The sequence below is a fragment of the Protopterus annectens genome, chromosome 11.part0 (assembly GCF_019279795.1).
Source record: "Protopterus annectens isolate FY-2018-M chromosome 11.part0, PAN1.0, whole genome shotgun sequence".
Classification (NCBI taxonomy): domain Eukaryota; kingdom Metazoa; phylum Chordata; order Ceratodontiformes; family Protopteridae; genus Protopterus; species Protopterus annectens.
In genome coordinates this window covers 1,254,185,644-1,254,208,619 of record NC_056745.1, presented here as the reverse complement: position 1 = coordinate 1,254,208,619, position 22,976 = coordinate 1,254,185,644, and the positions used below count along the sequence as shown (strand labels likewise).

Genomic DNA, 22,976 nt, shown 5'->3' with positions numbered 1-22,976 from the left:
TGGTCCTGAAAGTAGCACCCCTAGAAACCTACTCGCATTCAGCTTCCAACCAGTCGCCACTTCACTTATCCGTACCTTGATCAAAAAATTTAAACCCACTACACTTTCTGCTGATCAACTCCCTCTTGAGTACCTACAAAAATCAGCTGATGCTATTGCTTACCCTGTCTCAATACTAATCAATTGAACTATAGTAGAAGCTAAAATTCCCACCATATGGAAAATATCCTATGTAATCCCACTTCACAAAGGAGGCAGCTCTACTGAATTCTCCAGTTATAGGCCAATAGCCATACTCTCTCCACTTGCAAAGATTATGGAAAAATGTATTCATAGACAACTCATGCACCACCTAATCCAGAATCACCTTATGGCAGACACTCAGCATGGCTTCCATCCTCATCACAGCTCTACTTCAGCCCTCCTAGCCTTTACCAACACCATAAACCATAATCGCAACAATAATTATATATCCTCAGCCCTCTTCTTGGATCTTTCCAAGGCATTTGATATGGTTCATCACCAACTTTTAATCTACACCCTGCAAACATTCTGTCTAGATACTAGAGCCCTTCAATGGTTTCAATCCTACCTGAATGGTCGACAGCAGGCTGTCCTCTGGCAGAACAAACTCTCTAACCTTCTACCTAACACCCTTGGAGTACCACAAGGCTCTATACTACGGCCCTTGCTGTTCTCCATCTTCATTAACGACCTTTATACTGTCATCCTAAAAGTCAGCTGTATCCAATATGCTGATGACTCTACTCTGATTTGCTCGGCCACATCTCCAAAAGAGTTATGGTCAGCTACCCAGACCACCTTTAATACAATTGTATTGGCATGCAGAGAATTGTGGTGGCAGTTGTACACAGATGCCACCACATTCCCTGGATTAACTGACAGTATATCAATTAAACCTTTGTTAGACAGACGTACTTGATTTTTTTGCTAATAGGTTCAGATTTATTTTGTTATCAAAAGCATTTTTTATATATAAATAATAATTTTTACACATATATAACAATTTTATACATGTAATATGTTTTTTATTTTAGTTTAGTTTTAGTTATAATGTATTAAGAAGTAGTAGATATTTATATATACATTTGGATGTGCTTGACATGAGAATATGTTGCTTTAAGAAACATTAAGAAGTTTTGGCGCCAGATTTGTTATTTAAACTGAAGGCATCTGTAGTCAAATTGTTCTGATGAAGCTCATGTTGTGATGAGTGAAAGCGCTTAACATCAGTGTACACCACCAACTGTATTTGTACGTTTTATCGTGGATTAAACCTTCTTGCTGTTTTTACACGCTGTGGTAGTTTCATGCGTTGGATGCAGTTAGCATTTTTCAGTGGAGTTACAGGTTATCTTGTGGACTAAATGCTCGTTGTTTTGTGGTTTCTGCTGTCACCTTTAATACAATAGATAACTGGCTTTCTGAACACCGTCTGATCCTAAATCCCAAAAAAACTAAAATGCTGTTATTTTCACCAACACGTAGGTCTACCGCTTTTACCTTGCTTTCACCTTTACCATAAATTCAAATGATGGCACAATAATCTTCCCTAACCCCTCTACAAAACTATTAGGTGTCATCATAGATAATAATCGAAAATTCGACCTGCATGTTAACCAAACTATCAAAACCATCAATAAAAAACTAGGGTCACTTTACAGAATAAAAGCCTTCCTAACCCCTCCAGCTAAAATTGCCATAGCTCGCTCTCACCTTCTTTCAATCCTTCTGTATGCATCCCCTCTACTCTCGAATTTAAACAAGACTGTCCTTAACAAACTCTCAACTTGCTACAACCACATTGCTAGGTTTGCCACTGGACTGCCATTTAGGACACATCATTGCATCAATCTAAACCAGCTTGGGTGGCTTGAACTACCCAGCCTAATCCAGTATAACCAACTGATTGTGGCCTATAAAATCCTCTATAATCCGGACAATAGTCCTGCACTTAAAAATATTATCACCCCCTATAACAATCCTAGACTGCTTCAATCCTCTAACAAACTACTAATTCAGACTAGCAAAATTAATAACACAGCCGGTGACTCTCTCTTTGCAAACTCTGTAAGTAGATCCTGGAACTTTCTTCCAGCTGATATTACCTTACTTTCCACCTGAGGTCAATTTAAAACTAGACTCAAACAACATTTGTCACTTAACTGGCTATGTCACTGTATCAAGCCTGGCTAACTCTCTCTAGAATGTGTAAAAATCTGTTAGCCATCTTACTGTGTAATTTAATTTAATCCTGAATTACGCTTGCGATTAACTCTAACCTGTGGAACTTGTTTAACTTGCTTATTTATGTAATTTCTGTAAATAGTCTGCTTGTAATATGTAATGCTGATATTATGTAATGCTGTATCTGCTTACCCTTGGAGCTTTTCTCCCTGGGCCTCCGCTGAAAATGGACATGTATCCAGTCGGACTATCCCGGTCAACAAATGTAAAATAAAAATAAATAAAAATAAATAAGTACTTTCCAGTAAGTGCAACTCAGTAACATAAAGTATATAGCTATGGAAGTGAACTGCTACTGCTTCTGTACTTTGATACTTATAACTACTAATGCTCACAGGTAACCAGATTGTTAATACCCAATGAATACATTTAAACTCTTGGATATAATATTATTAGTGATTCAACTAATAGTCAAATAGATATAACACTGTTTATTTTCAAACACTCATAATTAATGTCTGAATATACCTGTCTTGCAGTCTGCAACATCTTTAAACTATTGTATGATTTTAGCAGCAATATATTATTTAATTAACTGACCCATTTAACATCTGCTTTCCATACTTGAGAGTTGACTTAAATGTATGGAAGTTATGAGACTGTGAAATGTTCTGAAACGTTGATGTTCTCTTGTTAATAGCTGGTTTAAACATAACATTTAGCACTTTGTTATTATCCATATATGAATATACTAAGTCTGAGTATTCACAGTTTGCTTCCTTTGCAAGCTATGAGCATCACTCAGTGTCTTCAAATGCAATCCTCTCTCGAGCACCCTAGTAGAGGTAACATCATATTTAAATGGAGTCAAACCATCATACATACTTTAAAGGAAAACTAGAAGTACCCTTATAGTCTCCAGAGAAAGATATTACATGCCACTAAAAGTTGTTTGATAACTCTTATACACTTTAAACAATGACATTAACAAAGTAGTTATACCTCTTTTTTATACATAGTCGGATCCATATATAATATACTTCTATTTTTATATAACATTCAACTACACAATAAGACTCAGATGCTTTTAAAAATACAGTACCTACTTGTGTTGTTGTTGTTCAGCTGAGTGATGCTTGCAGCAGGTGTTTTTCTTTTGTTGCTCTGTGGAATATTCCCTGGCTTGTTCCTGTTACTTCCCCATATGATTAGTTCCATAAAAGGGGGAAGAAGGAAGGTGAAAGAACAGAATAAAGGGGAAAGACTGACTCTTTGGTTTATTGCATTCTCAGTCCTGTGTCCTCACCTCTACATCTTTACTTTATTACATGGTGGAGTGATGAAGTACAGATCTATTCAATGCTCTGTTTCACTGCAGCTGACCTTAACATTTTAGTTTAACATTCTGACAGTTAATTTGAAACTGTGAATGACAGTCTCATTAAGAATATGTTAAAATAGGGCTGAAATGATAATTAAATTCCATTGATGCTCCAATAGTTAAAACTAATTAACAGTTCAGTAAAAGGTTATGTAATGAGATAATAAGCAATATGTATATACTTTAATGGTATATGGCTACTCCATAGTAAGCAGATCATAGAAATACAGGAAATGACTTTAATGAGATTCTCAATAAAAGATAAAAGAAAACCTTTGAAAAGTCATATAAAAGTAAAGAAACACTGCATTAAGAAGAAAGTCTGATTCAACATAATATAATTTATTATTAATTACTTTAATCTTATTGACTCATAATGGGAACAGGAATAGCCCTGTACATATATAATATGAGTTGGATGTTTATAACCTTAAATTCATAAGGTGGAGCGGGGGTGGGGGGTGTCTCTTGGTGATATGCTTGTTTACCTTAAAGATATATATAGAGAATAGCAGAGGTTTTACTTCAAGTTAAACTCATTGGGAATTAATTAATGGATTATGCTATTATAAAAACTTTATAAATACATTTTTATTTTAAATATAACATCTACTCTTATGTTTAAACAATTCTTTATATTTGTGCCTTATATACAAGCAGAATGCTTTTTACTATTGACTTAAAATAACAGTTTTAGAACAGCGTGCTTCATACATTTTCTTCTTCTTTTATTCCTCTTCATTATTACCTGTTGTAGCATTCATATAGTACTGAACTCTAACTAAAGCAGTCATAACAAAAATAATCTAAGTTTTGAAGTGGAAAGTAATGAGAGAGATATCAGAACAGAATAAGAGGAAAGAGAACTGAAAAGAGTAGAGGACAGAGATAATGTACTGTGGTAAGACAAACAGCCAAGGTAAAGGCTGGACTTCATCAATTGCAGAAGCAGAACAAAGAAAATTCTGAACCCTCTCTGCCCTGAAAAGATATATACTGCTGTAGAACTGAACTCAAGTCAGTAATTTTGGGTCAGTCGCTCTGAGTCATTTTGTACGGTCAGACATTGGAGTAGTCATCCTAAGACTTTTAGTCAGTCAAGTCTGAGACTTCCAACTTTCAGATATTTAGTCTTCTTCTGCCAGTCATACTTACCTGCTGTTTGCAGACAGACACCAAAAGGACCCTGACAAAGGATTGACATAGCTTTCTACACTCTGGAGAAGGAACCAAAGATTGTGATATTGCATCTTGCCAACTCTGGGACTGGCAAATCCAAAGTAGATCTATTCTCAGTGAGGGAAAATGGAGTGTGCCAGGCAAGGGCCCTGAAAATGAAGTGGCCTTCAACCTTCACGAGAAACCAGTAGCAAAAGTGCAAGGAATCATCATCATCGGTTCTGTGACTCTTCCAAAGAGAAGGTGGCTAGAGAATGCAGGACTACTTCACAGTGCCATCGAGGACCAAAAGACTTTTGAGTACAGACTAAACATAATCAATTAGTATGTTGCATGCTTTACCATACTGTCAGGAATTTCTGTAAGTAATATGAAGTTTTTCTGACTTTCATGTTGTACAGCAAGTTAAGTTTTATTGATTGATGCCAACTCGAAATTAAAGCAATAATTTATTTTCTGTGCTAATAAATTCTATTTTTATACAAAATTCAACTTGGTGTATGTTATCAGTTTTAATTTTGGCTTGCTTGTAACCCAGAAGAATAAGATTTAGAAAGGGGACAAATAAGTGTTGAGCTAGCATATTCTCACCCAAAGACAAATAATAATAATAATATAAAGTATTAACATTCCAGTTTAATTGCTCTGACAGTATAACTGGGTCTAGTCTCAAGACAGGCTAAGTAAAACAACAAGAAAGAATAAGAAATAATAACTGCAAACTGTGCATGCACCTTGTAAATGTATAAAAATAGAATGGATTCCTGATTGGTAAACAACAGTTCTAAAGTATTAAAATAGCTCCACACTGTCTTACTTTTTTAATTTGTGTTACTGCTGCTGTCAAGTTTAGATAACATGGCTATCCTTCAGCAACTGTGGAGATTCGTCAGTTAAATGCAAACCAGCAGACTGAATACATGCCCACAAGGGACCATGAGCTAGTATCATGCAGTCACTGGTATGAGGATGAAGTGTGAGTTTACAACTTTCTCTACAACCCCCTACTGAATGGGAGGAAGACAGAGAGATAAATAGGCTAAGAGACAATAATAGAGATCTATCTGTAAAAGTGCAGAAGTTAGAAGTACAACACGAACTGCAGATAGAAATGCGTGAAAGGATAGAAATTTTGGCTGGATTGTAACCTAAAACAATTGTATTTGGAAAGATGGACAAATAATTGTTGAGCCGGTTTATTCTCACCCACAGACAAATGCATTGGTTATAATATAAAGTATTACATTCCAGCCTAATTGTTCTGATGCTGCTTTTATGTTCTGTGTCATGTATTATGATGGTAGCATGGCTATGCTGCCTACATCAATGTACCATGCTCTGTAATGTAATTTCAGCATGGCCATACATTCCTACAGTTGTGTGCCATGCTTTGTAATGTGATGCCTGTATGTCCATGCTATTCCACATGTAGAAACCAAGTTGAATAATGTTATGCCTGTCAGCCTCTGGTATCCTATATCTATGTATCATGCTAGGTTACATGCTGTCAGCATGCCTCAGCTATTTAACAGCCATCATGCATGTATCATGTCATGTCATGTAATGTGAAATCATTACCCCCATGGTATCCTACATCTACGTATAAAGTGTAATGTGATGCCAGCATGCCCTTGCTTCCTTCATGCAGATACCATGTTCTGTAATGTGATGGCTATATGCCCATGGCATCTTATATCTATGTTTCATGTTAAGTAATGTGAGAGTAAGCCCATTTATTTATTTATTTATCCATTTATCTATCTATATAGTAATTAATTAATTAATTAATTAATTAATTAATTACTTAATTAACTAATTGGGTGAGTGGGCTGGTATAAGATTTTTTTCAGCAAGACCACAAAACATGGACAATGCATAGAGTTTTACAGTAATAAACATGATTAGACAAAATCAATCACCATCAAAATAATCCATAAGTACAAAAACAGTACCAAAAAAATTACATTAGCTAAAGACGGTATATGCAAAATATTACAATAGTTTACCAAATCAGTCACTGGAGACATTATTGTTTAGATGGGCTACAGAAAGAGTAGTGCTACTTCTTTGAGAGTCTTGTATATTATGTTATCCAACACCTTTAAAGAAAGTACATTTGTGTTCCGGTTCAAGGTTTGATTTCCAATTTTTAATTAAACAGACAGAAAGAGGGATTATCTTGGATAGTAATATGAGTAAGTAAAGTAAACTGTTCCATGATGCAGGTGCAAATTTGCAAAACAATTTTATACAAATGGCTAGTGAGAACTGGGGTCTATTTACTTTGTGGGAAATGTTACTGCATACATCTATGTATCATGCGTAATGTGATACCAACATGCCTCAACTATTCTGCATCTGTGTACAATGCTCTGTAATGTGATACCACCATGCCCATTGTATCATACACATAGATATCATGTTTAATAGTATCCTATCATATATATAGATACCATGTTGTGTAGTGTAATGCCATTGCATCCTACACTGATGTATTATGGTGTATAATGGGATGTCATCATTCCTATACTAGCCTATATCCATACACTCTGTTATGCAATGCAATTCAGAATGACAGCACTACCTTACATCCAGAGGTCATGTCATGTAATGTATTGGCCACTGCAGGAGGAAACTTAAAGATAAGGCAAAGCTGCTCTATACATTGCACATCATGTGGAGGCAGCTAAGGGATGGGACACAGTCTGTTTATGTAAGACTGCTATCCCATACTCTGCATGGCAAATGGCAGCAGCAACATATCAGGATTAAACACAATGTTTAAATGCATTCCTGGTGCCCCATATATTGTAGTGCATGCAGCAGCAGCAATAGTTCTGAAATGGGACACAGTCTGTGCGGGTATGTTTGTTGCGACATACATCACATGGAATGCAGCAGTAGCTCAGTGATGGCCTGGAGTGTGTGCAGATGGGCCACAATCTGTGAAGTTATGGCCTCTACTATTTGCAGTTCACACTGTGTTAGAGCTGCAGTGTAATGGACGACAGTATGAAGATTAAAGCTGCACTTGAAATCCATGCATTCTGGGTAAACCTTCAGTACACATGTTCAGGATGTGCCTGAAGTCTAATCATTCAAGCTGCAGTCTATGTATTTGAGCTGCATCTGCAACTGCTTTTAGACTTTACATTCTCTAGAAATTGATTTTCTTCATAAAGTCTTATCAGTTGCATGCACTACAAAGAGTTTTGTTGTGCTTTTTGAATTTGAAGGGAAGATTTACCAACAAAATTGGGGTGGCAATGGATGCTAAGATGTCCCCCGCTTTTGCTATTTTGGTGCTTTGTTGGTGGAAAGCAACTGTGTTGACTAAATTAGCAAGTTTCAAATATGTCTCCTTTTATAGGAGATACAGTGATGGTTTGTTTCTTATTTGGACTGGGACTACAGATAAGTTGCATATTTTTTGGATGATATTAATTTAAATAATGTTGGAATGAGATGTATTGTGAGCTGTGCTGGGACTACAGTCAGCTTTTTAGATCTTAGTATTTCAATGAATATTGATGAAAAAGTTTTCTCTGGTACTATTTTTCGAAAAGATACTTATTCTAATAATTTTTTCATTTTAAAAGTATACATACCCATTTCATGAAAATGAACATTGTCCATGGGCAAATTTTTTGTCTTAGTATGTTGACTTGTGATGATAACTTGTTCTTTATGGAAACAGACAAATTGATGGATATGTTTGTTTCCAGGGGTTATTCAACAGATAAACTGAAGGAAATTAAGGATGAAATTATTAGGATAAGGCATACTAAGTTTCCTCCTGTTTTATTAAGTGGGTATGTTTCCAACGTTAACAATGTTGATTCAGCAAGCAGTGTTATGAATTTTGCTTTCCGTGTCCCAATTTGTCTTGATTCTTATGATATTAAGAACATTTTGGTTGATAATTGGAAAGTTATTTTAGGTAACACTGATCTTATATGTGTAGTTGGTGAACACCCACAATTTTTTCATAAGAAAGTTTCTAGTATTAAATCTTTATTAGAATTCAGGGAATCTGTTATAGTTCCTGGAATTTGGGAGCCTTTGTGGACTTCTCATGTCACAATTGTAACCAATGTAGGTTTATGAATTCTTCCCAAAGTGTCTTTTTTAAACATTTGAATACAACTGTATATAGTAAAAAGAGGTTTACCTGTAGGAGCACAGGTATAGTTTATTTAGCTACCTGTGCAGATTGTGAATGTTACTATGTAGGGAAAACCACTAGGGCCTTATACAAAAGGGTTATGAATATCGTACAGCAATTAAGAAAGGTGATTTTACTAATATCTTAGCTAAGAATGCCAGTGAGTGCTTCAATTTTAGGAAATTTACAATTTTTTGTATTAGATTGTGTTGATCCCTGGCCATTTGTTAATGATTACAACTCTGAGGGCTGATTGTGCTCCTGGTGTCAACGGGTACATTAATATTAACTGTTGCTAAAGAATAGAGTACTCTATTAATGATTATTTTCATATTTTATTCAATGTCACTTTTTATTGATTTATTGATCAATCGACTGATTGTTTTATTGATCTTTAATTCTTATTGGTGATTTTGATAGCGGCTTTTACAATTTAAATAGGGTTCTGTGTATTAGTCATCTGTTCTGAAGAAGTTCATAAAATTAAACAAATGGAAGCACTCAACTTTATTTTATTGTCTTGTGTGGTCTTTTGAGATTTTAAGCACTTTTTTTGTTTATAAAGTTTTATCAATTGTATACTCTACAAAGAGTTTTGTTGTGCTTTTTGCTTTGGTGGCCATTTTGCTGGTCGATAAGACTTTTCCACTATATGCCATCATACACTGCATGACGCTATTCTATTGCCCAGATGTTAGAGCTGTGTATCATTTGCATACATCATGTCCAATAAACAGTACAGAACTAGCACTGCCCCTTCAAATATAATGCACTTTTATATAACAGCAAATACAACAGATGGCACACAGATACTGCAACAGTCATAAGCACTTCTGAATACCTGGTCCCTGACTTCACTATATTTGCAAAAAATTATATGTTGAAGCACAAAAGTAAAACCTTAATAAACTACTGCTGATCATCTGTTTTTGTTATATTACTTTGTACAGAACCATGATTCAGAAAGGCACTAAAGACTTGAGCAAAGAGAACACAACTTCCCCAGTGTGATTGCAAGAGAATAAAGCTAGCATAAGGTATTTCATGAAGATCTGCAAACAGGCTGTTTTGAGGTTTTCTAATTATCTTATGGAAATACATGTTCTATTACTGCTCATGGAAAAAGGGGTCTATATTATAACATCGAAGTCTAAAAACTTTGAATGTTATAATATTGAACCCAGTAGAGCAAACACTTGAAATAGCAAAGCTGCAGAACACCGAATACTTTCCTAGGGAAAGTATTCAGTGGGCCATTTCTGCAGCTTCGCTATTTCCTCAACTGTGGAGCAAAGGTAACGGACTGGGTTAAGGTAAGTGTGCAAATGAAGGTGAGTGTGCGATTGGGCGTGGGTTAGGTGAGTTAGGGTTAGGGCGCGGGTCAGGTAAATGTGCAATTGTGTGGACTTGAGGGTTAGGGGGGGTAGGTGAGTTAGGGTTAGGGAGTGGGTAAGGTGAGTGTGCTATAGTTAGGGACCTTAGGGTTAGGGTTGGGTTAAGGTAAGTGGGTAGCTAGTAGTGTATGTCTGGTTTAGTGTAGGGTTTTGTGAAGTGTATGTGTGTGGATTATTTATTTTGGTGTGCTTGAGTTGTGTGTATGTTTGTCGGAACAGCAATTTTTTTCCCTGGGAAAAAAAATCGCTATTCTGACTGTTCGGTTTTCTGGTGTTTCGATTGAATGGGTTCGATATTATAACATTCAAAGTTGTTAGACTCCGATGTTATAATATAGACCCAAAAACACATGTTCTGACAGAGCATTTATTTTTATGTACTCATGTTTCCCTTGCCTTCTGATTATTTGTCCTATCCCCACAGTTGCACTCTGGTTGTTCCATTAAGTGTCAAGAGCTGAATCACTGTAACTGGTATCCAGGCACCCATAAACAGTTTTCTCTGTATATCCTTACACCAACCCCTGCTGGATGACACACATACCTACATAAGCAGAGGCCTGGTGCACTCTCCTCTGTGGAAGTATGTACATGCTCCTACACAAGTGATTAAGTTTGCTGCACAAATACACAACAGAGCCAAGCATATCTTCATCTTATGCACTGTATGCTATACATCCGTCTTCAAGCAGGCATCAGCACAGAAGGAGACCAGACTGGTTTGCTACCAAGATATGGGAGAGCAGACAGTGGGTATTTGCCTCCATCCTCCCCTGCAGACACCTGCAATGCCATGGCAATGAAATGATCCCAGATAATTTACATTGTGTTCAGGTATTGATTCCTATGTATTATGAAACTAGCAAACTGCAGAATAAATTTTATATTATTGCTTAGTATTAAGAAAGTTACTGCACTCTTTCATTTATGCACAGGAATTATACCTGAGAAATATACATTTTCTTCAGCATACATTTCCCTTGTCCTAGATTGCTTATCTTACAATGTACATGCAGCTTGTTTTTGGAAAGTTATTTCATAGCAAGGCTTATGTTAAATTCACATTAAAAGGAAGAGAACTGCTTGGTGCTTACCTAGCCAGTCATTGAATTTCTTCACCTCACTGGGGAGCCCCAGCTCACTAAAGTCCCCGGCGTGTATTAAAATATCTCCATAGGGCATATGGACCATATCTGTTCTTGAATGTGTATCTGAGATGCAAACAAAGCGTGTATATCCAGGGGGCTTTGGAGCATCATGGGGGGTAGGATCCATCCTATTGAGAAACAAAAAAAGTTCACAATATGAAAACAAACTTACACTTTTTTCATCAGGTGAATTATATTTTTGGGTATTGTATACAGTATATAGTTTTTGTAGGTATTAGTAATAATGATGTAAGCAAATACGCAATTTAACTATACTGAATCTGTGCTATGAATACTTAATACTTACCATGTTTTTATTATTTTTAAAACAGAGCTTAACTGATGTATGCACAGAACAATCATGATACTTGTAGCAGATCTCTGTCTCTTACATTGAAAAGTTGTACAAAACCATTTCCCCTGCCATACTTTTATCAAAGCTTTATTAACAAGCTAAAAATATGTTAAGCATGTTCAGTCCATCTTATGTAATGACACCCACCATGACTACATTTTTCAGAAAATGAGCTGATGCACTTTGAATGTTAACAGTAATAAAAATAAACAAGTGATTTTTAAAAATAAATACAGGTTATAAAATGTAACACTTAATGTTTGATTATACAAAGAATAAAAATCATTCCAGTACTTATAACATTATGACCATTAACTGAACAATTTTAGAACACTGTGCTTGTAAAAATATAAACAATATTATGGAACTATAAATATAAATCTAAACGTGTGTGTGTGTGTGTGTGTGTGTGTGTGTGTGTGTGTGTGTGTGTGTGTGTGTGTGTGTGTGTGTGTGTGTGTGTGTGTGTGTGTGTGTCTCTCTCTCTCTCTATATATATATATATATATATATATATATATATAGATAGGTTTACTGTCATATGTCTGAAATGAATTCCGTTGAATGATTACTTCGGAGAAAAATAACAATGAAAATAAAAACATCGTTCATGCAAATGAATGAAACCAGTAATGTCGGCATGTCGTCATTCAACGTACTTGACATTACCCAGCATACTCTGCCTACCAACAATTTCCAACTAACGTACTGCAGGAGGGAGATCCTTGGAATCAAAGAAAGGGAAAGCCTGCCCACTTTTCTTATGCTTAACTTCTCACATACCTTTCAGAGGAATTTGTCCCTGCCTGCATAACATGCCACAGACACAAAGAAATCTGCAATTTATCCTGTCAGGTATTGCTGACAATTTTATATCTGCAATTAGTCTTGCTGATGCCAAGAGCTCAGCAGCTGCTATAACAAAAGACAGAGAGGTGTGAAACTGTTTTCTACAGCCTTTATTGCAGACTGGAAGAGAACCTACACTGATGACAGCTGCTTCCAATGTAGCCATGCCTTTCATAGCAAAACAAAACAATTAAATTATTCAAGAGTTAAAGGCAGTTTTCACCTTTTCTAGCAAATTTACATAAGCAGTATCACAGTACTGAAATGGTAAACTTTAAATGTTTGTTGCTTATACTATTTTATATATTAAAATTATTTAACTGTAGTATCAAAGATGTCTGCGACATTTAGGGAAGAGTCAGTAAATATTTGTAGTGTTGTAATTTTTGTAAAGTATCAACACATTTACCATTTTCATGCCTTCCAGGACAAAACTGTCCAAATCCGGACTGTTCTACAAGAAATGTGACAGGTCAACTAGGTGTACTGAAAATGTTTATAAAAAGGTCTTTATGGTTTCTTGTGACATTCCTTCCAGAGAAGAATGCATATCTTGTACACACATTCATAGGAAGAGACATCTTCCACTGACTTTTGAGTCAGGCTTTATGCAGGCAGAGTGCATGAAAATTTTTTAGTCTACAAAGGAAATGTAACCATTGATGGCAACCATGATATACAGCTGAATTTACTTTAGCATGAATGTGTTATGTGTCCTTTCATTAAAAACATTAGGAAAAAGAAATCAGAAGCAGATTATCTATCTGTCTATACATAAGAAGAACACGTGTAGTACACATCTTGCATGTTTGTAAAGAAGCATATGAGTGTGTGCATTTGTGTAATGGAAAAATAGATTGCGTGTGTGTGTGTGTGTGTGTGTGTGTGTGTGTGTGTGTGTGTGTGTGTGTGTGTGTGTGTGCGTGCATGTGTGTATGCATGTGTGTGCGTGAGTTTGAGTGTACGCATATACAACTAGTGATGCTTCACCTCCTAATTTGTAGTTAGGTAATTTTTTTATGTAAAACAATTCCTTTAAAGTATCTGTACTGCACAGTGTAACCACCAAAACTATCTTTCTATTAATTTGGTATAAAAGACTTACTTTAATGTTATGTGTATTGCCCCATACAGTTAATTGTTTTAAATCTTGAGATGTCTCTCTTATAAAGTTATAAATGCTTTTGCTTTAATAGATGTTTTGCATATTTTCATAATAACTCTGTATATGTAACATGGAGGTTTTCTCCATGGATATCCACTGGAAAGGGGTTTTATTCTCCAGTTGCTGTTTCCCAATAAAAAATGTAGATAAATAAGTAAATAAACAGCAGGAGTGATGAGCCTGAAGCTCCAGGCCCACACTTATGAACTAAGCTTGCTGTTTCTATTTCCTCTTTAGTCTGAAATCCTGTGCTATTGAAACACTAAATAGGCCACTTATAATGTTCAGTTCCATATGCACTAGACACGTAATATAGCACTGTGTGCAGGTGAAGCAGAATATAGCTCACAGCAAGAAGTTCTCTGGTTCGATCCTCGGCTGGGGTGCCTTCTGTGCGGAGTCTACATGTCCTCCCTGTGGTCGCGTGGGTTTCCTCCGGGTGCTCCGGTTTCATCTCAAAGACATGCTGTGGGTGGATTGGACACACTAAAATTGGCCCTAGGTGTAAGTGCGTGCATGTGTGTGCCTTCTGTGGAAGGTTGGGTGCCGGGCTGGCAACTCGACACCGTAAAACTCCACTGCCAATCATGAGCGGACAGGTGATCTGCTGTGGCGACCCCTAACCGGGGAAAAGAAGAAGAAGATCAAGCAAAGAGAGAGTGAATCATTGACACAAGGAAATCAAACACTCCATTTTTCCTTAATCAGTTTATTAACCTTAGTATCCTTGATTGTGGCATTTGTACATTACATTTGTAAATATGGTAAGCAGCGTTATGTAAGGAAAATAACTGACAAATTAAATGAATAGAAAGCACAACATAAAGAACAGACAAGATGTGGCTGCAGTGTATGAAAGACAGATGCCCTGATGATGCAACAGTCCCTGTGCAACACTGGGAAAACTATGGGAGAAAATGGGTTTGACAAAGTACGTTACAAAACTTCTTAAAAATATTCAGTGCATTAACAACATACTATCTTTCCTAAGTCTATGCAGTTGGTGGAGAAAACAGATGATGAGCAGACATTGGTGAATTTGTGCTGTGCCTTTATTACTATTGTACAAAGGAAAATGCAGATGTATGTGTAACATATTGTGAACAGTGTATCTTTATTTGACAACCATTTGTGCTTGTCTCATTGGCACTGCCTGTGTTCATACCAGTCACCAAACCATTGTGCTCTAGTCCAACAATTGTGGAGTCTGCCAGGGGTGGAAAGACATATTAGTGGTTGGTCAGAAGACTGTACCTCTTTAGTAGCAGTAAGCATTCTGTGCACATAATTTCACAAGAGATGATTACTAGGGCGATAGTTTAGTTGTAACCAACCAACAAGAGTGCAGTTTCCTGCAAAAGTGCACAGTGTAATTTCTAATTGCAAATTACATCGACCTCTAACCTCCCCAACATCAAACTACTACTACAAGACTGCATAAATAAACCCTGACTCTGTTTTCTGCACTACCCCAGGCTGAACTAATCCCTCCTTCCTTCCACCACAGCATACGTTGACTATGTTCAGAAAGAATGACTTAGTAAAATCAATTTCTTAGACAGAGATCAACTATATTTTTGCCTAGGCTAAAGCATCTAGTCATCTCAATTCAAAGAGTGTACTTAAGTGTGTTTAATGTCATCTCCATGACCTGTAACTTGTAAATACTTTATCTATTGAAAATATTCTTTTTCAACTTGTTATAGCTCTCCCAATATTTGCACTATGTATGCATAGGCTCACACTGTATGAACTGAAGCTGAATTTTTACTTAGTTTATATGTTATTCTTCTGCATTAGTCTTTTTAGTAACTTTATTTAACTGTAACCATATTATGTTAATGTGGAGCTTTTCTTCTCAGGCTGCCACTGAAAATGGGATATTATCTCTGTTAGACTTTCCTGATAAACAAATGTCAAATAAAATAAAATAAAAGTCATACAGAACCCAGAGCTTAAGTGGTACTTATGTCATTATCAAGGAGTCAGTTTTGTGGAAGGGTGATTGTGCTATACATTACCAAATCAGTTAATGAGTAGAATAACATTAAAAGAGTAAAGCAGAATGTCATAAGACGTCTGTGCTGCAGAAAAAAAATAAAGTTATCCAAAGGTAAGGAATACAAAGTTGGCAATATCTGGCTATAGAATTCCAGAATGGCACAGTAAGGAGAAAATGAACATAACAATGCAACTCGTTAATAATAAAAAAAAATTACTACAAAATCCAGATTCCCCCAAAACAAATATTTCCACTGCAGGGACTGGGGAACAGAATTATTTTCCAGTCCTTTAATTTTACTGTGTCATTACCAAGGAACCAGGTTTGTAGAAGAGTGATTTTCCTGTACTTTAACAAATCACTTTGTCTTCCTTTTCCCAGTTAGGGGTCACCACAGCAGATCACCTCTCTGCTCATGATTGGCAGTGGAGTTTTACAGTGTTGAGTTGCCAGCCCTATACCCAACCTTCCACAGAAGGCACACAGACACACACATGCACACCTAGGGCCAATTTAGAGTGTCCAATCCACCTAGAGCATGTCTTTGGGATGTGGGAGGAAACCAGAGCACCTGGAAGAATCCCACATGACCACAGGGAGGACATGCACACTCTGCACAGAAGGTACCCCAGCCAAGGAATGAACTGGAGAACCTCTTGCTGTGAGGCGGCAACCCTAACCGCTGCACCACCATGGCCGCTCTACTTTAACAAATCACTATATAAGCAATATAAGCAAAATAACAAGAAAAAGAATAAATGTCAGGAAAATCCTACTAGGACAACTGAACTTTATTTGGGGTTAATCAGAATCTCTTTAACTGATGGCAGGTGTGCACCCAAGAACAGTGAATGCTGTAATTAAATCAAAAGGTGCTTCAACAAAGTGTTAGTTTAAAGGTATGCACACTTATGCAACTACCTTATTGTACGATTTTTATATTTTTTCCCCTAACAGATTTGTTTGTTTTTCAATTGAATTGTACAGGTTATAGGTCACATTAAAGGTGGGAAAAGTTTTGAAATGATTTATTGTGGTCTCATTTTTTTATATCACAAAAAACTGGCATTTTAAGAGGAGTGTGTACAATTTTTATATCCACTGTATATATAATGCTACAAGAAATCTGTTCCTCAGAGACAGTACTTATCCAAAGTTAAGGAATAAAAGTTGGTCATGTTTTATTGTAGACTTACTTAGTAAGAGGAAAAAAGAACATGGCATTAGTTATAAAAGAAATGAAAATAAAACATTTTGTACGACATTCTGTTCAATAAGTAAAATAAATACAACTAAAAATTTTCCACTGCAGGCACTGGGGAACAGAATTATTCTCAAGTCCATTCACTTCCAGTAGTGGCTGTCACACATGAAACTACAAGGATCTCTTAGTGCAGTGAGTGACAGCTTTGACAGCTCAGAAATAGTGCTGGGAGAAGGGGCTGTCACTTCATATTGGACTACAATAGGATATTATGAACAAAGGCCTGCAATTTAGCTACCTTTTTGGCTGCAGCTGTATAACTCCTTAGTATAGTTTAGAACAGGCTCCAAGACAAACATAAATGAGGGTCACTCCAGGAAAAAAAGCAGTCCTGTTATAGAAGGTATATAAAATAACAGTGACTGATTTCACTGCCAGTGGGATGTGAATATAATATACAGCTATTTTCTTATGTTTAGCATGACTCATATAAATTAGAATTGAAATGGATTATGGAAAAGAGAAAGAGCTGAAGAAAAATAAGATCACATTGATATGTTAAGCTCCACTGGCAGCCATTTGTGGGAAAGCATGTTAAAATTCCATAGGAAGTGATTTTAAGGCATTAAAAAGCCTCAGAAAACAAAGACAGAGTGAACAATACATTTATTTAGTTCTAAGGTGAAGTTTGCCTTTAAACATTTCAGCAAGAAATATTGTTAGTATAGTCCTACTCATATCAAGGCTATCATCAAAGGCTAAATACAGTACACCAGCATAGAATGCAGGCACTAATAAGGAAATATATATATATATATATATATATATATATATATATATATATATATATATATGGTTCCCATTCAGAAGCCTGAAACATCATAAGCCTGAAAATCAAAATCCTGAAACCAAAAGCCTGAAAATTCAGAATCCTGAAAACTCAAAATCCTGAAAGCCCAAAATCCTGAAAGACCAAAATCCTGAAACTCAAAATCCTGAAAACACAAATAATGCTAATATGTCACTATAAAGACACTAATATCTACCAACTGACCCTGATCCTAACCCTAACCCTAAGGTCCGTCACTATCACACACTCACCTGACCCGCCCTAACCCTAACTCACTTAAACCGCCCCTAACCCCAATATTTGTCACTATTGCATACATGCCTAACCTGCGCCCTAACCCTAACTCACTTAAACCGCCCCTAACCCTAAAATAAAACCAACCGCACACTTACCTGACCCCAACGCATGACCTAACACCACAGGGCTAATAATAGCAAAGCCACAATGACATCAGTATGTCTATTTTGTGTTTTCAGGATTTTGAGTTTCAGGATTTTGGTCTTTCAGGATTTTGGGCTTTCAGGATTTTGAGTTTTCAGGATTCTGAATTTTCAGGCTTTTGGTTTCAGGATTTTGATTTTCAGGCTTATGATGTTTCAGGCTTCTGAATGGGAACCATATATATATATATATATATATATATATATATATATATATATATATACATACATATATATATATACACACACACACACACATATACATATATATATATATATATATATATATATATATATATATATATATATATATACACACACACACACACACACACACACACACACACACACACACACACACCACAGATGCCACACACACATGATCGGATTGTGTTTAATACCCTGCTTTGTGGCTGCAGCAACCACGGTTAAAATCCAAGTCATGGCAGTGTGTAAAGTAATGATGGGTTCACTCTTCTTTATTTATAAGGATGCTCATGCTCAATCTCTAAAAAATGATAGGGATATAATATGTACTTTAGATATATATATATATATATATATATATATATATATATATATATGGGTCTACGTTGTATTATTGAAAATACGGTTCTTCAAACTGTACTTCCGATAACTGACTTCTGCGAAAGTGCACTATATCGAAAATGCACTTTCACGAAAAAAATAAAAATACAAACTAAATAAAAAAAAACACACTAAACGCAATTATGCAGGGGCAAGCCCCCCTGCACCCCCTACACCCCCCATTTTAATATTCTCACTCCGAGATCGCACAACAGAGAAGAAAAAGGAATATTCCCTTATCCCCACTGTACCACGATCTCAACAAGAGTTTGCTTAGTTGTATATCAACACTACATGTTGATGTACAACTAACGTTACATGCATGTTTTTTTTTTGGTTTCCTTTAGCGAAAGTGCATTTTCAATAAAATAGACTTTTGCTAAAGTGGGTCCGAGAAAGTACGGTTCTATGAACCGTATTTTCGATAATGCAATGTAGACCCATATATATATATATATATATATATATATATATATATACATTTATATATATATATATATATATATATATATATATATATATATATATATATATATATATATATATATATATATATATATATATATATATATATATATATATATATATATATACATACATACACACACTGCCTCAGTGGCATATGCATTGGCTGCCTACACAAATCCACAGTGGCTGCTATTCAGAGCTCAGAATTCCCTCCTATGACTCCCTGTGATACTGAATTGGCTAATCTCCTCCCATAATGGGGGGGTGACATAATAGTTAAGGTGTTTACATCACAAACACAGAATACTGGGTTTGATTCTCACCCTTGAAAGTCATTGTTTAGGAAAGACAACTAACCTAGTATTTAGGGAGACTGGTATAATGGTTAAGGTGTTTACCTTACCAGACACAAGGTGCAGGGTTTGATTCTCACATGGGGTAATTGGCTAGACTTAAAATGGCCCACAAGGGCAGTTAGCCTGAACTAAACAATGAACTATAAGATGAAGCCTTATTCCTGTTACAGGAAGTAAGCTGTTAAGTCTTTTAGTGCTAAGCAGAAAGAACGCGGAAGGACCAGAATCAAGAATTGTCTGAAACAAACAATTCACAGCCAAAAAAACACCAATGCAAATAACCAAAGCCAACCAACAACACAGCAAGTTTGGATACTATCTAAGCATATATAAAAATAAGGGGGATGGTGGATGGGTGCTGCCACTGTGTGAAATGCAAACATCTATTGTTACAGGTAAGTAGGACGTATGCAACTGTACTATGTTCATTGTTCACACTGCCTTAGTGGCATATGGGTAGATTCCCAAAGTTTACCCTACCTAGAAGGAGGAAGGTTAAGGATCCAGGAGCCCCTGGAAAATGATCCTCACAAACCCTGTTCTGGAATCTGAGAAAGAATCTAGTTTGTAGTGCTTTCTAAATGTATGAACAAATGACCAGGCTGTTGCCTCTAGAATGCTTCTTGAGTCCACTCCTTTACAATATGCCACCAAATAAGATAAAGCTCTGGTGAAATGTGCCTTAACCTTGCCTGGAATAGATTTACCATGGTGGGAGTAACAAAAAAATAACTTAGAGACTGGTTGACCCATCTTAGTCCCAGAATAGGAAATACAAAGGTGTTCAGCTATTCTGAAGGGCTTAGTTCCATCAAGGTTTGTACCTCAGCTGCCTGTGCATGTCTAAGGTATGCAGAATCTTCTCTTCCTTGTATTTTAGGCTCTGGAAGGAAAACTGTAAGACTGATGGCTTGATTCATGGTAAATTCAGAAACATCTTTTCACAATAAAGAAGGATTAGTGTGTAAAACAACCCTGTCCTTGTAGAAAATCAGATAAGGATGTCCCACCTTGAAAGCTTGCAACTCAGAGACTCACCTTGCAGATGTCAAAGCAATAAGCAAAACAGTTCTCCAAGTGATGAACTTTAAATAAACGTGTAAGACAGGTTCAAAAAAGATAAGGTCAATTCTTCAAGAAAGAAACTGACATCCCAAGGAGGAGGAATTTGCTTTTGAGGGGGTTTCAAGTGCAATGCTCTTTTTATAAACTGCTTGACCCCAAAAAGAAACAAAAGAGGGGATCCATGGCAGACAAACTGAGATGGCTGCAAGATGCACCTTGCTAGACACACAAGATAAACCATCATTGAGTAGCTTACACAAATAATTTGAATCCAGAAGGGAAGACAAGATACAGGGCCCTCTGATATGAGTTAGGCATCATGCAGAAAATCTATTTCAATTGTAAACATAATATTTTCTAGTTGCATGATTTCTTGGCTCCTTCAATACCAGCTGTACATCCTCATGGAACAAGTGCCTAAAAAGCATTAACATGGAATCATCCACGTTGCCAGCAGCAATTACTCTTAGCTGGGATGCACCAGTCACCCAGACACTGTGGGAACAGATCCAGTAAGAGACAGCTTGTGGTAATAGCACTATGCCAATTACATTAAAAGGTAGAACTAACTTTGTCACAACAATGATCTTTGTTAATTCTTTCTGAATTTTCAGAAGAACCTTGGGTATCAGTAGAAAGGGTGAAAATCTATAAATGAGCATTCCCAACCAAGGGAATAAGAATGTTTCTGTCCTCCAAGCATGATTGTAAGGATGTCTCGAACAGATTTTTCCAACTGCTTGTTTTGAAAGGAGACAAACAGAACTATCTGAAGTGTTCCCCACATTTGGACCAAATCCAAGTAGACCTCTGCCTGGGTTTAAACTTGTGAGGGTCCATCCATGTTCGGCATAGTCTGTCTGCTACTAGGTTTTTGGTGTTATGGGATGTATGGGGCCTGAAGCATCAGAAAATGCTGAAAGGCTAGCTCCTCAGCCATCACTGCCAACTGGCAGGGAGGGTGTGACCTTGTACCCCCTTGTTTGGTCAGGTACCACATGACTGTGGTGTTGTCTGTGCCCAATAAAAGGGGACCCAGAAACCATAAGTGGTGAAGAATGTTTAAGGTCTGAATCCCTGCTGACATTACTTTGATGTCTATTGTTAAATAACACCCAAATGGCCCCATTAGCTTTGCACTTTTTGCACTTGAACTCCCCAGTACACTGTTTCCTTTGCAAAATCTGAAAACTCCATCTGGACTAACTGAACTGGGGTATGGATGAAGAAGAGAAGATCTGACTGGGAACCATCTGATCCTCCACCTCTATAACTCTGTTTTCACAAAATCCTGCACTGGTACCTGGAATTCCAAGGGAAACAGGTGCTGAGTCCAACAATTTATTAGCATTGAATCTTCTCATGTGGAGTCTGGCTTGTGGTCATAAGGATAATTGATGCCATGAGGCCTAGAATTTTGAGAAACTCTCTTGTAGATGCAGCCTTTTGAAAAGAGCAATACCTGAAAATGTATTTATTTGTTTGTTTGTTTGTTTATTTATTTATTTTTATTTGACATTTGTTTACCGGGAAAGTCAGACTGGGCTTAATAGCCTGTTTTCAGCTGAGGATCGGGGAAAAAAGTTCCACATACAAGAAAGTACAGTACATGCATTACTGTATGTATATACAGTGACAATAATAACTGCATATAATTCACAAGTAAAGACAAAGTAAAAGACTATTATACTTATAGTACTGTAACAGTTTGCACTGGATATATTTGTCACCAAATGGATAAGATTAGTGGTACTACAATTACATACAGCGGTTACATATATCACAATTTATCAGAAGTAGTAAACCTTGTACTTCTAATTAGTGAGAGAGTACTGGAGTAACATGGAATTAATAAGTGCATAGTCTAACGTTTCACAGTAGTTATAGTGCAGTTTGAGGGATTTAGTATGAGTGTTCTGAGAGACTGTGACCTGGACAATTTGATCTATGGATGAGGTGAAGAGGAAGAGAAGAGTTAGAAAGAGTTGGAGGAAGATGAGGAAATACAGGATATTAGCCTGGGGATGTACAGGGACATGTCCAGTTGTCATTTAGGTGAGTAGTTTTAAGTAGAGTTTTGAATGAGGTAGAGTTTTCTGTTGCAAGAATTTTCTAAGGGATAGAGTTCCATTTTTTTGAGATTTGATTTGAATAAAGGC

The 22,976-nt window shown here is 36.5% G+C and overlaps 1 protein-coding gene across 2 annotated transcripts in view; it reads right to left on the bottom strand.

The window, feature by feature from the left end:
* Nucleotides 1–22,976, bottom strand: part of MPPED1 (metallophosphoesterase domain containing 1) — a 1,214,292-nt gene that overhangs the window by 745,159 nt on the left and 446,157 nt on the right. For both annotated transcript variants that reach the window (XM_044088614.1, XM_044088613.1), the window contains one exon: nt 11,422–11,603. In XM_044088614.1, coding sequence (XP_043944549.1) covers nt 11,422–11,602 — 181 coding nt within the window. In that variant the 5' untranslated portion in view covers nt 11,603. The remainder of the gene's footprint in view (nt 1–11,421; nt 11,604–22,976) is intronic.